At 32.8% G+C, this 15,304-nt stretch overlaps 1 protein-coding gene and 2 long non-coding RNA genes across 4 annotated transcripts; 1 reads left to right on the top strand and 2 right to left on the bottom strand.

Moving 5' to 3' along the window:
* Positions 1 to 269: 269 nt before the first annotated feature.
* On the bottom strand, positions 270 to 3,911 carry LOC124437474. Its single transcript, XR_006945714.1, has 3 exons — positions 3,803 to 3,911; positions 2,923 to 3,026; positions 270 to 509 (listed from the first exon to the last, which is right to left on the bottom strand). It is a non-coding gene; the product is annotated as an uncharacterized LOC124437474 (long non-coding RNA).
* A 1,030-nt stretch (positions 3,912 to 4,941) lies between these two features.
* LOC124437464 lies at positions 4,942 to 11,118 on the bottom strand. Of its 2 annotated transcripts, none has more exons than XR_006945696.1 (3): positions 11,095 to 11,118; positions 6,938 to 7,041; positions 4,942 to 5,182 (listed from the first exon to the last, which is right to left on the bottom strand). It is a non-coding gene; the product is annotated as an uncharacterized LOC124437464 (long non-coding RNA). The 2 variants fall into 2 exon arrangements; XR_006945695.1 differs by lacking the exon at positions 11,095 to 11,118 and adding an exon at positions 7,840 to 7,922.
* LOC124437456 lies at positions 10,313 to 13,702 on the top strand. Its single transcript, XM_046987434.1, has 4 exons — positions 10,313 to 10,421; positions 11,595 to 11,672; positions 12,203 to 12,353; positions 12,744 to 13,702. The coding sequence occupies exons 1-4, from the start codon at positions 10,343 to 10,345 to the stop codon at positions 12,958 to 12,960; spliced, it is 525 nt and encodes a 174-aa protein (XP_046843390.1). The 5' UTR covers positions 10,313 to 10,342; the 3' UTR covers positions 12,961 to 13,702.
* The last annotated feature ends 1,602 nt before the right edge of the window (positions 13,703 to 15,304 follow it).

Raw genomic sequence — 15,304 nt, 5'->3', positions numbered from 1 at the left:
ACTGACAATATCTATCAACAACTTTTGAAATCAACTTCATGCAAAAAACTAAATGTTAACTTAATTCAGAAGTGTCGATACAAATACCAATGTCAAGTGATTTCACACTTCCTCTCACTCCATGCAAAAATACACACAAGAGCATTTACCAAATTTTGCTCTTGTTAAATCAACAAATTATATCCTAGCAACATTCTTTTTTGGCTGTCTTACTGCTCTTAATGTATTTTGTAAGTCCCACACGTGAGATATCAGCAAAGTCAAAAAAATTTACATTTCAAATAATTTAATATTATATGAATAAACCATCAAATAACAAGAGCAAATAACATATCTATTTTTTTAGTTTTAATATGCTAATTTCTTATCACACAATCGTTCTCAGATGCAGCAAACACCATCATGTAGTTTGTACACATAACCACAAAACGTCTCATGAGGAAAGCAGTGATAAAAGCGTTCAACTCCTTTACTACCATTTGGACAGTAGCAAGCCGTTAATGCTTTGCCTAAAAAAGAAAGATATTACTGAAATCATTCAGACTTAGACCACTCCATTGCTTTTCGTATATATAAAGAAAACTATCTAAGTCTTTTTGAAATTTGATATGATTGTGACAGGGTAGATGACCTCTATTCCACCCAAAAATTGGAGGTGATGTTTTATATGATTGGAAAAATCGTAAAAACTCACTAAAAGTCAGTTTGGCATTTTTAAAAATCATTAAAATTAGTTGTATTATGCTTTTTATGAAGAATCAGTAAACAGAAATGTTTTGTTAGTGACCTTATAATTCAATTGTGGCAGGTACGCACAGAGCAATCGTCATCATAATACTCTGCAAACCACTAACTGTACGTGAGCTTTTTCGCAGTAACAAACGTAATAGAGCTAATACTTTGAAGTAAATTCCATGCAAGTTTCACCAGTGTATAGTCCATGTGATTTTGCATGACAACTGCAATATAGTCAACAATAGACCTTTTCAAGGTTATCGTAGCCATATTGCAGGGGGTACAAAAACATTGGGCCGAGCGCGCGGTCACGCACGGCGTCCATATAAATTACTAATAAATGCGCAAAAATTACCCTTATACATATTTACCATTTCTTTCAAAAATATTTCTCAAACTCGTCCATTTTTGTAGTTGAATTATTATTTGCGAATTTTTATTCCGAAATGGTAAAAAATGCGCGTTGTGCAGTTGTATATTGCGATAATGATAAACGCTATCCCTATTATCAAGTTAAGAGGTCTCACGTGGAAAATTTAGTTTTTCACAAGTGGCCCAAAGATCAAGCACTTGCTGAAATTTGGCGAAAACAAATTGCGAACAGCAGAGCCGATGACTTTAACCCAAAGCCTGGTGCACAAGGTACTTTAGTTTGTTCAAATTATTTTCCCTTGAGAAGAAGAACCCCAAATAATCGCGGAACGGATTATCCTTCGGTTTTATTACGCTATCAGAATACGAGCAATCGAGGACTTAAACGTAAAGGAAGAGAAACATGGACGACATCAAAGCGTCCTTATCAATCCTAAGACACCGAGGATTCTGATTCAAGTTTTGATGGAAATCCAGCAGAATCTGAGGCATCTTTACTCCCTGCCTCTTTGGAATTTGAACAGTTGACGAGAGAGTATGATGTAAGGCTTCACACCCGCCTGCCATCGACTAACAGTTTTAAGTGTTTATTTGAATACTTGGCTGTTTCTTCTTCTGGCTGTTAAGTCGCCATACATAATAATAAAAATAGCAATGTCACTTTACAAATAATTGGAAATACTAATAAGAGTTTGCCGTAGAATAGTTCCTTGTGATACTTGCTGACTTTGCTGTAGACATGTGCGTGTGTTGCGAACTCAAGAACATCGCTCAAACGACGGTCAAGTTGTTCAAGGAAAACAATTTTTTTCTTTAACTTTCCGCTTTTTGATTACCACAAAATTGGACTCACGTATAAAAAGTCGCAAATAATAATTCAACTATTAAAATGGACGAGTTTGAGAAATATTTTTGAAAGAAATAGCCAATATGTATATGGGTAATTTTTGCGCATTTATTAGTAATTTATATGGACGCCATGCGTGACAGCGCGCTCGGCCCAATGTTTTTGCACCCCCTGCAATATGGCTGCGATAACCTTGAAAAGGTCTATTTATACAGAGTTTACATGTGACGTCAAAACGGCCATGCTTGGTGGTGCCGTCATTTGACGTTGAGTTAATCCAATGCTTAACAGAGCATGAAATTAACATAAATCATTTACATTATATCCCAAATTTTGGCTTCATTCGTGATTCACTTGAGGAACTGTTGGGAAGATTGAAGAAATCAAAGTTATAATTAAAGCACGCAAAGGCTGTGTGTTTTTTTTTCAAAGAAGCAGGCCTTTCTGTCATGATTTCTAAAGTATGAGTCATTACATAATAAAGAATCATTAGACTAAGTGGCTAATTTTAAATATGGATGTATTTATCTAAAAGAAGTTTTTCAGTATCTTTATAAACGTTACATGAAATAAATTTGTGTTTTTACTGCGTAGAAGGACTGAGAAGAAGCGGCTTCAAAATTACCGGGAAAGGCAGCGTTCAAAAGTTGTACTTATTTCAAAGATGAAAACACTCTATATCTAAGTCTTGCGGATTCATGATTACAAAGTTAGTTAGAAGTTCATGTTACAATTTCAAGATAAAATAAAATTACAATATTGGCATGACTTACGTGAAAATGTTATGAGCAAAAATCCCTGTAAAAATTAGCAAATCTTCTCATTTATATATGACAGCATAAAACGTTCAATTATTGGATTCTTTTCGGTCGAGGGCATCAACCAGCTTTCAAAACTTTGCCTGAAGAACAGGCAGAAATTACAATCTTAATTGCTCTCCGTGTAATGCAAAAAAGTTAATTATTTACCTGGTTTTTCGAAATCTTGTATTATTACGTGAGGGAAGGTGTGCGAGCAATGTAAAAAAGCCAGCAGAAGCACGACGTATCTTAAGCATATCATTTTGCTGTTGCTAAAAAAAGAGAGATGAATAATAGAGATTTAAGATCATAATCTAGCATTTTAAGTTGTTAAAGTGGGTGGTACAAGACTAATGATACATAGGAAATCTGAACACTGAACAAATAACATAACTTCACTTTGTTTGAACATCAAGCATATACCTTTGAAATAACTCTCCTAATTTTTAATTATTTACTATGTTCATGCTCACAGCTCTTTCATGCAATAAACTACAGTCCATCATATAAAATTATTGTACATACAAGTCTAGCGTTAAAAAAAAAGGAATAAGTAATAATTGAATTTTTTTACCGAAGACCACAATAAGAAATTTTTCACTTGGATTAAATTAACTTAGCTATCATAATGAAAAAATTTGCAGATTACGCGTTAATGGATACTTTTTCCAGCTATAACGAGGCAGATGTAATTTTGGCGGTCATTTGTAATTCTATCCTCAAGTCACACTATTTATATAACATAGAAAGAAATTACAAATACTAACATTTTTTTATGGCTGTGAATAAAAATTAACAAATTTTGATTTTATTTGTTGCTACAAACAAATTCAACCACAAAAAGACGTGCAAAAGATGGAAATATGATGTCTAGCTGTTATTACTCAATTTTTACATTCTCGTGACGATCCCAAAAATAATAAAATAAGCTAATGACAAAAACATGAACTTTACACGCGCGAGAAAAATTTTTATGAGAAAAAATTGCAGCATATTAACGATGTATTAACTTTGAGCTAATATCAATACATATTAAACAGATACTTACCTCGATCAATTGACTTGTTCAATATAGATGCACATATGATGACTCGGCGAAAATAAATTGCTTGTGACCAGATTTATCAGTAATATAGTATTTATAAAATGAAAACAATGAAATGCGTGAGCTGATCTCTGATTGGTCTATAACTGTGCGTGCAACAACCTGTGCAAACTTATCACTGAGCAAAGTCAATAAAATCTGACAAAGGGAAATTTGCAAATCAATCATTAATACATTTTAGATGAGAAATTGAATTGTTTGTTTTCCGCAATTATAAATTTATAAAAGAAATAAAAGATATGTGCCAGACATGTGACGTAGCACATTTTCCTTTGTATCTCTGAGAGGAATGGTGAAAATTCTAAATGAATTTTATGAACGACCATGAAGAAATTGTTAAGAACGTTCATAGCTTTCTCCGTAAAATATCACAGCGCAATCACTCATTCGACAAAATACAACGATCAAGGAGAAATCCTGTTTAATTTACCATGTGTTAGGTGTCCACGTGTTCGTATGAGCCTTGAAAAGTCGATCCAATCTCGTTTAAGGATATTTAAGTTGTGCCGTATTTTAACATTCAAGCTTATTATTTTCAAAACTGATCTTTGGAGACCTTTATCAACTTTCAAATTAAATTTACATTTGGAGAAATCAACCCTGTAACATTTTCGAGGTTGTAATTAAATTGAGAATGGAAACTAATTTATACAGCAAAAAGCTGCGGTTACTTCCGGAAGCACCCCTTACCCCTTCTTGAGCGTTCTCACAAATGTTTTCGATGTAATTCCCAATGCATTGGAGAATCTTGAAGTCATTTTTCTCACCAGAATCAAGAAAAAAAAACAAACATAACTGACAAATTCTTCATCGACAACTTTTGAAATCAACTTCATGCAAAACAAATGTTAACTTGCTTGTTTTAAAATCGTTGACACAAGCTTAATTCAAAAGAGTCGATACAAATCCAATGTCAAGTGATTTCATACTTCCATGCAAAAGTACACAAGTGCTTTTACCAAAACTTGCTCTTTTTAAATCAACAAATTATATCCTAGCAACATTCTTTTAGGCTCTTTTACTGCTCTTAATGTATTTTGTAAGGCCCACGCGTGATATACGCTAAAACAAAGTCGAAAAAATTTTACATTTCAAATAATTTAATATTATATGAATAACCCATCAAATAACTTGATCAAATAACATATCTATTTTTTTAGTTTTAATATGCTAATTTTTGATCACACAATCGTTCTCAGATGCAGCAAACACCATAATGTAGTTCGTACACATAACCACAAAGCTTCTCACGAGGATGGCAGTGATAAAAGCGTTCAACTCCTTTACTACCATTTGGACAGTGGCAAGCCTTTAATGCTTTGCCTAAAAAAGAAAGATATTACTGAAATCATTCAGATTTTAGCTCTTTCTATTAGTATATATTCAAATAAAGAGAACAATCTATATACGTCTTTTTAAATCTTATATGATTGTGACAGGGGGGATGGACTACATTCTTATTAAAAATTGAGAGAGGATGTTTTAAATGCATTGGAAAAATCGTAAAAATTGACTAAATGTCAGTTTGTCAAAATTTGCAGTCAAGTTCATATGTCATTCTTACATATAGATAGCCTTTAATGAGTCAATAATTATAAAAGTATAACTACATAGGCATTTTTAAAAATTAAACTCATTAAGAATCAGTAAACGGAAGTGTTTTTTTAGTGACCGTATAATTCAATTGTTGAAGGTACACACAGAGCAATCGCCATCATTTGTTAAATCAACAAATCATAATACTCTGCAAACCGCTCACTGTACGTGAGCTTTTTTACAGTGTTTTAAACCAGACAAACACAATAGAGCTATTACTTTGAAAGTAATTTTCATGCAAGTTTCACCAGTGTGTAGTGCATTTGATTTTGCATGACAAGTGCAACATAGTCAACAATTTATACAGAGTTTGCATGTCATGCGCTGATATGTATATTACACTGGATAACGAATCCATGTATAAAATATTGTAAGATATTTGAATCCGGAAACTGGCTCATCTGATTCTGAGCTACGGAGGGGGGGAGCTGGCATCGGTCCCACTATACTATACTTTTGTTTTACAAAATCACAGTTTTGCGTTTTTATTCGTCCTACAAACTTTTGATTCGAGCAAAATTTTTGTGAAAGGGACAGAACAACCGGCAAAGATATTTAGTCCTAAAAATTTTGTCTTCTTGGCTTTATAATTGCAGAAAACTGAGATGGTACAAGGTCGACTTGCATTGTTTTGAAACCAACTGGAGATTATATGATGCTGCTAATTCTTAAGAAATGTAAAAATATTACAGAATCCCACAACTGCTACCAAAGTTCCATCTGCAATGACGTTTATGGAAGATTGCGACAAATTTACTTATTTAACAACACTTCGTTATTCACATCGCAAATATCATAATAATTTCAAATTACGTCTTTATTATATCAGTGAAGAAACAAATCAAATCGACATAGAAAAATAATCAGAAAGACAATTTGATGAACAATAGTAAGTTGAAAACGGTATCATTAAACTCTACGAGATGTACATCATCAAAATATGCGAATTAAAGTACCTCTGTTGTCATTATGCGAAGCAAAGTTTTCAACCAGTTCCTATGTGAACAACTTCAATATCGATGAATATGTTAAAGATATGAATACCTTTGCTCTTACTTTGTTGTAAATTTGCAATTTAAGTATTCATCTTCTAAAAATGCCACGCACGGATGAAATTATCCTCGTCACCTTCAACTTTCAAATTTCATTACAACTTGCAATCTTATTTTTCAGTCGTTACAAAGCCAAAAAAACTGAGCTTCAGGGTTACAACTCTCTTACAATTTCAAGATAAATTAAACTTACAATATTGGAATAAATTACGTGAAAAAGTTATGAGCAAAAATCTCAGCAAAAATTAGCCAATCTCATCATATACGACAGCATAAAAAGTGCATTTATTCGATTTTTTTTCGGTTGAGGGTATCGACAAGTTTTCAAGATTTTGCCTGAAGAACAGGCAGAAATAACCGGCTCTATATCCTACAATTTGATTACACTCTTAATTGCTCTCCATGTAAAGCAAAAAAGTTAATTATCTACCTGGTTTTTCGAAATCTTGTATTATTACGTGAGGGAAGGTGTGTGAGCAATGTAAAAAAGCCAGCAGAAGCACGACGTATCTTAAGCATATCATTTTGTTGTTGCTAAAAAAAGAGAGATGAATAATAGAGATTTAAGATCATAATCTAGCATTTTAAGTTGTTAAAGTGGGTGGTACACGACTAATGATACATAGGAAATCTGAACACTGATCAAGTAACATAACTTCACTTTTGTTTTAACATCAAGCACCTTTCTTATAACGCTCCTCGTTTTAAATTATTTAATTTTATCAAGCTCACAGCTATCAGGTCATAGTTAACCCTGCTGTTTCATGCAATAAACTGCAGTCCATCATATAATATTTTAATCTTTTTTACCGAAGACCACAATAAGAAATTTTTCACTTGGATAAAATCAACTTTGCTACTATAGCTAATTAATTTGCAGATTACGCGTTAATGGAAAATTTTTTTCCTGATATAAGTCCATTAATCATGAATCTCTATTTATTGTGCTGTAACGAGACAGATGTAGTTATGCCGGTAATTCTTTGCACGATTTGAACTATGTATGCAACATGGAAAGGAATCACAAATACTAATTCTTAAGAGTCCAAAATTTTTTATGCCTGTGGATAAATATTGACAATTTTTTATTTAATTTGTTACTACAAACAAATTCAACCACAAAAAGACGCACAAAAGATGGAAATATGATGTCTAGCTGTTATTGCTCAATTTTTACATTCGCGTGACGATCCAAAAAATAATAAAATAAGTGAATAACAAAACATGAACTTTACACGCGCGAGAAAAATTTTTATAAGAAAAAATTACAGCATATATTAGCAATGTATTAACTTTGAGCTAATACATATTAAATATATATTAAACAGATACCTCGCTCAATTTACTTGTTCAATATAGATTCACATATGATGATTCGGCGAAAATAAATTGCTTGTGACAAGATTTATTGGTAATATAGCTATATTTAAAATAAAATAATAAAATGCGTGAGCTGATTGGTCTATAGATATGCGTGCATCAGCCTGTGCAAACTTATCACTGAGCAAAGTCAATAAAATCTGACAAAATGAATTTTGCAAATCAATCATCAAACATTTTAGATGAGAAATTGAATTGTTTGTTTTCCCTTATTATAAATTGATAAAAGAAATAAAAGATGTTTTTCGTCTTCGCACATGCTTATGCAAAGCTCGGAGAAGTTTGTGAGCGCTCTCGAAAGCGGGGAAGTGAACATCTTTTATTTCTTAAATGTCAAATTTTCCTCATGACAGGCTTTGTGTTGGGAAAAGAAAGTCTTGTGACAGAACCATTCTATAAAGGTCACATTGATTTTCACCTGCAGTTGAATTCTTAATCTTGTTCACAATTTGTAATCTCAAGGTTGGTTCTTCAGAATTTGTTTTTTACTATATTTTTTTAAATTGTCGGCTAGACTTGGTTTTTGGTGTAAATATAGACTCCTCGAAGTATTTTCTTTTTATTACCCTTTCAAAAACAAATCATATCATTTCTAGTTCAAAGATAATGGACACTTTGCTAAAGTTTGGTATTTGTTCACCAATACCATAGGCCTTTACCCAGTCCATGCTACTTGCTACCCATAAACGCGTTTTATATCGTAAATAATATTGTATTGCTGCATAAATATATTTAAGTGCTTGATCTGTAGCTCAAGTGCTAATTTCTATTGTTGAAAAACTGCTCAATTTGACGTTAGTCGCATCACTAGGCCTGGGGGAGGCAAAGTTGGGGGCCAGGAGAGCAGGATGAAAGGAGGCGAAGTACAAAGTAACTAACTGAGGTAAATCATATGATATGAAAGTAATTGACATTTTTCTTCGGGGTGATAAAAATTTATAATGATCAGTCAATTGCGAAACATATATATGAATAAGAGCAATTGTTATATAATTAATAATTAATGCTTGCGGTCAGTGGCGGATATAGGATTAGTCAAAATAAATTACTGCTGCATATTTTGGAATATATTTACATTTCTAAGCCCCTCAGAGACAAGTCTATTGGTGAAATTTTATTCTTTAGAAATTCAAAACCAATAGTGCTTTTCTCAAAGTACTCTGAATTTAAAATTAAGCAGCTCTAATTTGTTTTGCTCACTGCGGCTCGCTGTGACTGACTACCCCGAGATCCGCTACTGGATGAGATTAAGCATGATATCAAAAAGTTTTCAGACTGAGATCAATGTTATTTGCCTTGCTATAGCGAAGCTGTGACGGATGACGCTGACAGAGGTCTGAGCCCTTTATGAACTCCAAAATATCAACTAATTTCTATGAGAAAATTCCCATATCTCCAAAATCCCATCTGGGCGAATTAATTTGTTATCGTGGCAGGTTAATTTGTTATCGTGGTATCGTGGCCTTTACAACAGAGATGACAAGAAGAATACTTGCATGTCTAAGCAAATACTATCAATTGGCATGAGGAAAGTCCAAAGAAAGTTCTTGCGACCACCAATCTCATTATGTACATGCACTATATATTTTCTATGCTAAAACCTCTTTGTAAAAAAAGTTATAAGTTCATTAGTTGACAACTTTAACGTCAATGACGGCTTGTAACAATTTTGTTGAGTGCAGTGTTGCCAGATGAAATTTTAAAATATTCTTGCGTCAAAAGTTCATCAAAATGGCAAAAAGTTTATATTACATCTAATTTTTAAGATCGGAAGTTAACGGATTAACTCGGAAATTTTCGGAAAACCTCGGATATTTTCGAAAACTGTCGGAAGTATTAGGAAAACATCGGATTATTTTAAAATCGTCGTTGTTTTGTAAGAACTATCGAGCTAGGAAGATTTTCTTTTCATTGAATTATGATTTATCTATACATTCTTTATGAAAATGATGAAAATACAAAAATGCATAATATTTAGGAAAGTTCACAAAAAGTTCACAAACTTTTAATGTTCATGAAATGTTCATGAAGAGAGCAAAAAGTTAACAAATCTGTGAACTTTGTTCACGATCTGGCAACATTGGTTGAGTGCTACACTTCTCCAGAGCTTCGTTATTACATACTTAACATGCGAACTTTGCAAACCGATTTTGAAGCAGTCTTGCGATGGGATGCTCGTGTGAGCCGAGATTTTTTAGAAAATGCTTGTCTTTTGTATTTGCGATATTTGAAACTTTTTATGTAAAATATCCTGACTGCCAGAACTGCCAAAGCAATAATTAGGGAGAATATTTTGCTAAAGGATCATGGGGTCACACGTGTGCTCGTCAAATTTTACGAAACCATGATTGGTCAAAAACGAAAATTATAAACAAACACAAATAGATTTCTGATTGCTTTAATCATAACTCGCCAAACTGGAACGAAACAGCATTTGTGGGACATATTTTGTCACATGCTTATCGTAATTGCTTATCGATATTGTTTTCGTGAAATATTTCATAATTTTTTCAGGTTATTGATATTGGACTCAGGTATGTAATTATATTTCTATTCTATGTCATCCTAAAACCTACTTATGTATCTCTTTTGCGATTGGCGATAAAAATTAAGCCTGAACAAATGATCAAAACATTAGCAGAGAAATTCGCGAGAAATTGCTTGGGAAACAGTCTGTGTTGGCTATGTTGGAAGATAAATCCTTCTACCCTTTCTTGAATCCCTCAGTTTTGACATTTTTGTATTTATATGTAACGAATTTAACGAGGAAGTTTGAAGTATCAAATTATGCTTTCGGTTTGGTTATACTAGTAATATGCGACAAAAATTTGAAGGAAATGCTTTCCATGCAATGCTACGTAATTGTGTTTGAAACCTTTTGCGCGTAAACATCTACGATTTTCACAGCGAAATATGTAGAATGTAGTATTTATCTGTGTAGTCATGTCTACAGATGATTTCTAAGCATTTATTATCGACATTGAATATGTTAGCGGATGTCGATTTGTATATGCTTGAAGTATAGATTATTTCTCTTTTAGATTAGCTGAACATGTAAAATGAGTGTTTTATATCTCTAAATTTTAATTAATAAGTATATTTACCGAGGTGAAAACGCTAAGTTCTTTAAAATACCATTAAATAACATATGAACAAAAGCTTTGATGGTATAGACATCAATAATTGGACTTGAATTTGAATTACTACCGTGAAGTTGGCACCACTTTGGGAACTCATTCATCACAACAATCATCACAACATTCATCACCACAACAATCATCACCACATTCATCACCACAACAATCATCACCACATTCAACTAAAATTTATCATTCAAAATGATAAATCGAAAAATCGTCTTTAAAACACGTTTTCTATCAAATACAACAGTAAAAAACAATTCTTAACTGTTTATTACTATTTTACTGTCCTTAACCATCACAAAAAATGTATAAAAGTCAAGAAATTGAAGAAAACACTAAATGGTTTTCATTTGTTTACTTGGCTTGATTGACCCATTAGGAAAGTTGCTCATCATAACAAAAGCATAAAAATCACCAGGCTCAGTTTTGCAACATTTATACTCCCCCATGTTTGGATAAGGCCATACAATTACTGAAATGGTTTAATCACTTGAGCAAAGTGTATGCCTTGGCGGGCGTCTCGTTCTATGAAGCTTGTCTTACCGACACTTTTTAAAATATAAGTTGTAGAAATGCTGTCATGTGAAGCTCCTGATGCTGAATGCATCACATCTTTAGCTGGCGTTGTAAAGACAAAGGAAGGTATTTCTTATATTTTATTTTATCGGTAATTATCTGGCACAAATATGTTCTTATGAAGAAGATACAATACTGCTATTGTTTTATTTTGCTTTATTTCAAATCATAATCAGTTAGAATGACATGTAGCTACAACCATCCTGTTAGATATGTACACAGAGTTATAGGTGCATTTAATTACTTCAAGATAATTTGTAATGTAATTGGTAAAAAATCGGTTTTAAATGTAACAATATGTTAAAAAAAAGAGTGTGATTTTTTTTGCTTTGTTTAAGTTTTTAAGTTTTTTAATAAAATGGTTAAAAATTGTAAAGTCATCGTTTTTGCATGATTATGGCAAAATTATGGTACTGGGGCAAAATTATGGTACTGGGCCAATATCACAGAAATAAGTATATTTACGTAAAAAAATATAATTTTTGGTGAAGCAAGTTCGTTTTTTCAGGCGCAGGTAACTGCACCAATCACAGACGTTATCACAGACGTTATCACAGGCGTATAAATTGTGTTTTAATAACAATTTTGTCTTTCAGATGTTCCTGAAATGTTGAGTGAGAATGATGTGTCCAAAATATATTCTGATGATGAAGATTCTGATGAAGATGATTTTGATCCCAATTTCACCAGAGGATTTCTTGACGACTTTTACCGTATTCGCAAAGACGTGACTGAAAAATTAAAACAGTAAGTAAAAGTCCACTTGAGGCTTGTAAATAATTTTTAAAAATGCTTGCAAAGGTTTCTTGTCCAAGCATAAGATACATTCAATTATAAGTTGTATTTACATTTAAAAAGTCGTGAAGTATAGCTACGTAATTAGGCACGACAAACGTTTTCTGTAAAATATAGAATGAATTCAACCATTTCCCGCACTTATGATTCAAAGCAGTGACTGACGCGTGCTTAATTGTTCTGAAAAACGTTTTATTAAGTTTTTTGCTTTTAAAAACATGCGAATATGAAATTTCAATTGTGATACAACGCTATATTTTAGCAAAAATCGCCCAGTTTACCGAAAATAAATGTCTTTTCCTACTTGATGTATGTTCTAAATAAGGAATTATTGTTTTGTAGATTTTCTTGGATAAATGGATATTGCGGGATAACATTCAACCCAGAACCACGTTTGTATGTGACTGTAGTAAAGGAGAGAAAAAATGATGAAGATTCTTTGAAGAATGAGATCAACGACAAATTTGGTTGGAAAGCGTCTTATTATATTGAGTTTCGTTTTGCCGATAGTTCATTACCGACGTTTCGATATTTGTCAACTCAAGGTAAAACAAAGTAAATGTCATAATCCTATGAATGTAGGTTATGAAGGTTACTTTGGTACAGTGACAATGGTTTGCCGAAAGAATCGTTAAGAATCTACAGTACCGACCTCGAGTAACATGACTTGACTCGCTGTTTGCGACTGAATAAAATAACTCGCAAAAATTTCGACAAACATAGTCTTAAGTGTAGTGACAAGTAAAATTTGTTCAACATTTTGAAGGCAACGGTTTTTTATCTTTTTATGAAACATGAGAGCAAAACGACTATTCATTTGAAGCAATATCTCGGGACCTAATGACAAAGGCCATAAACATTTAATAGCAAGAACGATATAAAACTACGTGTATAGGAAAACCACGTGTATAGGAAAACAACGTGTATAGGAAAACAACGTGTATAGTAAGGCCTTCATATCAATAGCGACTACATCCAAAACTCCAGGTCAACGAAGTTCTTTCAGAATCGAATTCAAAAGATTATACCTACACTTGTCGTGCATAGCTACATTCCTTAAATATTTGGCTTTAAAGAATATTCGTTTTTTTAATGCATTCTTTTCTAAGATTATATGTGTCCATAATCTAAGACTGTTAGAAGAAAATAATTGAGCGCTATTTAGATTTACTCATTGATTGCGTGCCGTTTACTTTACATTTCTCTATGGTCTCTACCGCTTTACGAATAACGTTTGTGGCTTTGTGCCATGAAAAATGTAAATATGAATGTTTTTTCATTCAAAATCCCGTTGAGTCACCTGATTTTTTCAGGACCTGAGACGATTGCTTAAATTGTCCAGCTAAGTGCGAAGATCATATCTCATTTAATGAAAAATGTAAAGTTGTTAAAATGCTTTTGTAAAAAAATTCAAAAGATTTTAACGTCATTAGGTCCCGAGTTATTGCTTCAAATGAATAGTCGTTTTGCTCCCGTGTTTCATAAAAAGATATATAACCGTTGCCTTCAAAATGTTGAACGAAATTTACTTGTCACTACACTTAAGATTATGTTTGTCGATTTCAAATACTGGAGAAAGAAATTTTTGCGAGTTATTTTATCCACTCCCAAATATCGAGTCACTTATTCACTCGCAAACTTCTCATACTCGAGAGTGACTCGCAACTGCATCGCGAGTGACTCGCTCAATCGCAACTCGTCCCTCTCGAGTGACTCGCAATTGACTCGCGAGTCACTCGCCCACTCGCTATTCGATACTCGCGAGTCAAGTCATGTTACTCGAGGTCGGTACTGAATGTACATCTGCTTTACGAGAGTTTAAATCTTAATGGGACTGAACCAAACCTGTTGACGATATTATTAATATTCTAGATAACATACCTGCGTTTAACTCGTTGAACTATGATACATGAAACACTAGCTGTAGTAGATAATCCTAATAACCAAACGAAGTTAAATTTTACATCCAAACACACGAGATTTTATCCCAGACGATTCTGTCTCGGCGAGTGAATTGTTTTAACTGCTGCTTTTTTGTAGAGAAAATTACAAAGCAACCGGTTTTGATTAAAAAAAGAATGAAAAACAAAAAAGAAGGTGTTTCGGGGGTATAGTTTTTATTAAAATACGAAACTACAAAAGCATTTATATGTTTGATGTGTTTTTCTTGTTATACTATCAGCCAAACAAATGTTCAATGTCTTCGCAAAAAATCTTTTACTTACAATTTTGCTTGTTTTTTTTAGCGAGCATGTTTAATCGTTTACGTGTTTTTCTTTCTTGGTTTTGTGTGTTCTTCCTTGAGTGAACAAATATTTATCGTTAACAGTGTTTCACACATTGTTAACGACAAATATTTCTTGCTGCTGGCAGCGTTGCATGTATTTTAGTTCAACGGTATTACTAAGATAAAATTGTATTATTTGTAAATTGCATATTTTAAAAAGAGATAACCAAAGTACAATTATACAAACGAACTTATCTAAATTATAATTTGGTATCATATAGTAACTACCAGGTAGAACCCAGGAAATGATAAAAAAGTAGCTTTATGTAAAAAGGAAACATGAAGTGATATGTAGCGAACCGAAGAAGATACGTTTTTTTTTTATTAGGGTCAAAAAATGAAATTTTGCCAATGGAACTCAGGCCTTTTATTATGTTAAACCATTGAGACAGTATACTAAATATACAGTACAGCCTTTCCATTGAATTTTTTTGTGTCGCGCATATATTATTACTTATGTGATTACCATAATGACACAATAGGAATTATGAAATGACTAATGACAGCCAGGAATGTAATTAAATAAACAGAAAGTTGCACAGCGAACTGGACCTACTGTATATTACCGTACTGTGCCAGTGAACGAAAAAATTGAAAGTCTACGTCTGTGGACATT

Source organism: Xenia sp. Carnegie-2017, unplaced genomic scaffold (genome assembly GCF_021976095.1).
Source record: "Xenia sp. Carnegie-2017 unplaced genomic scaffold, XeniaSp_v1 HiC_scaffold_16, whole genome shotgun sequence".
Lineage (NCBI taxonomy): Eukaryota > Metazoa > Cnidaria > Anthozoa > Malacalcyonacea > Xeniidae > Xenia > Xenia sp. Carnegie-2017.
The sequence above is the reverse complement of the archived record's forward strand: the minus strand, read 5'-3'. Positions and strand labels throughout refer to the sequence as shown.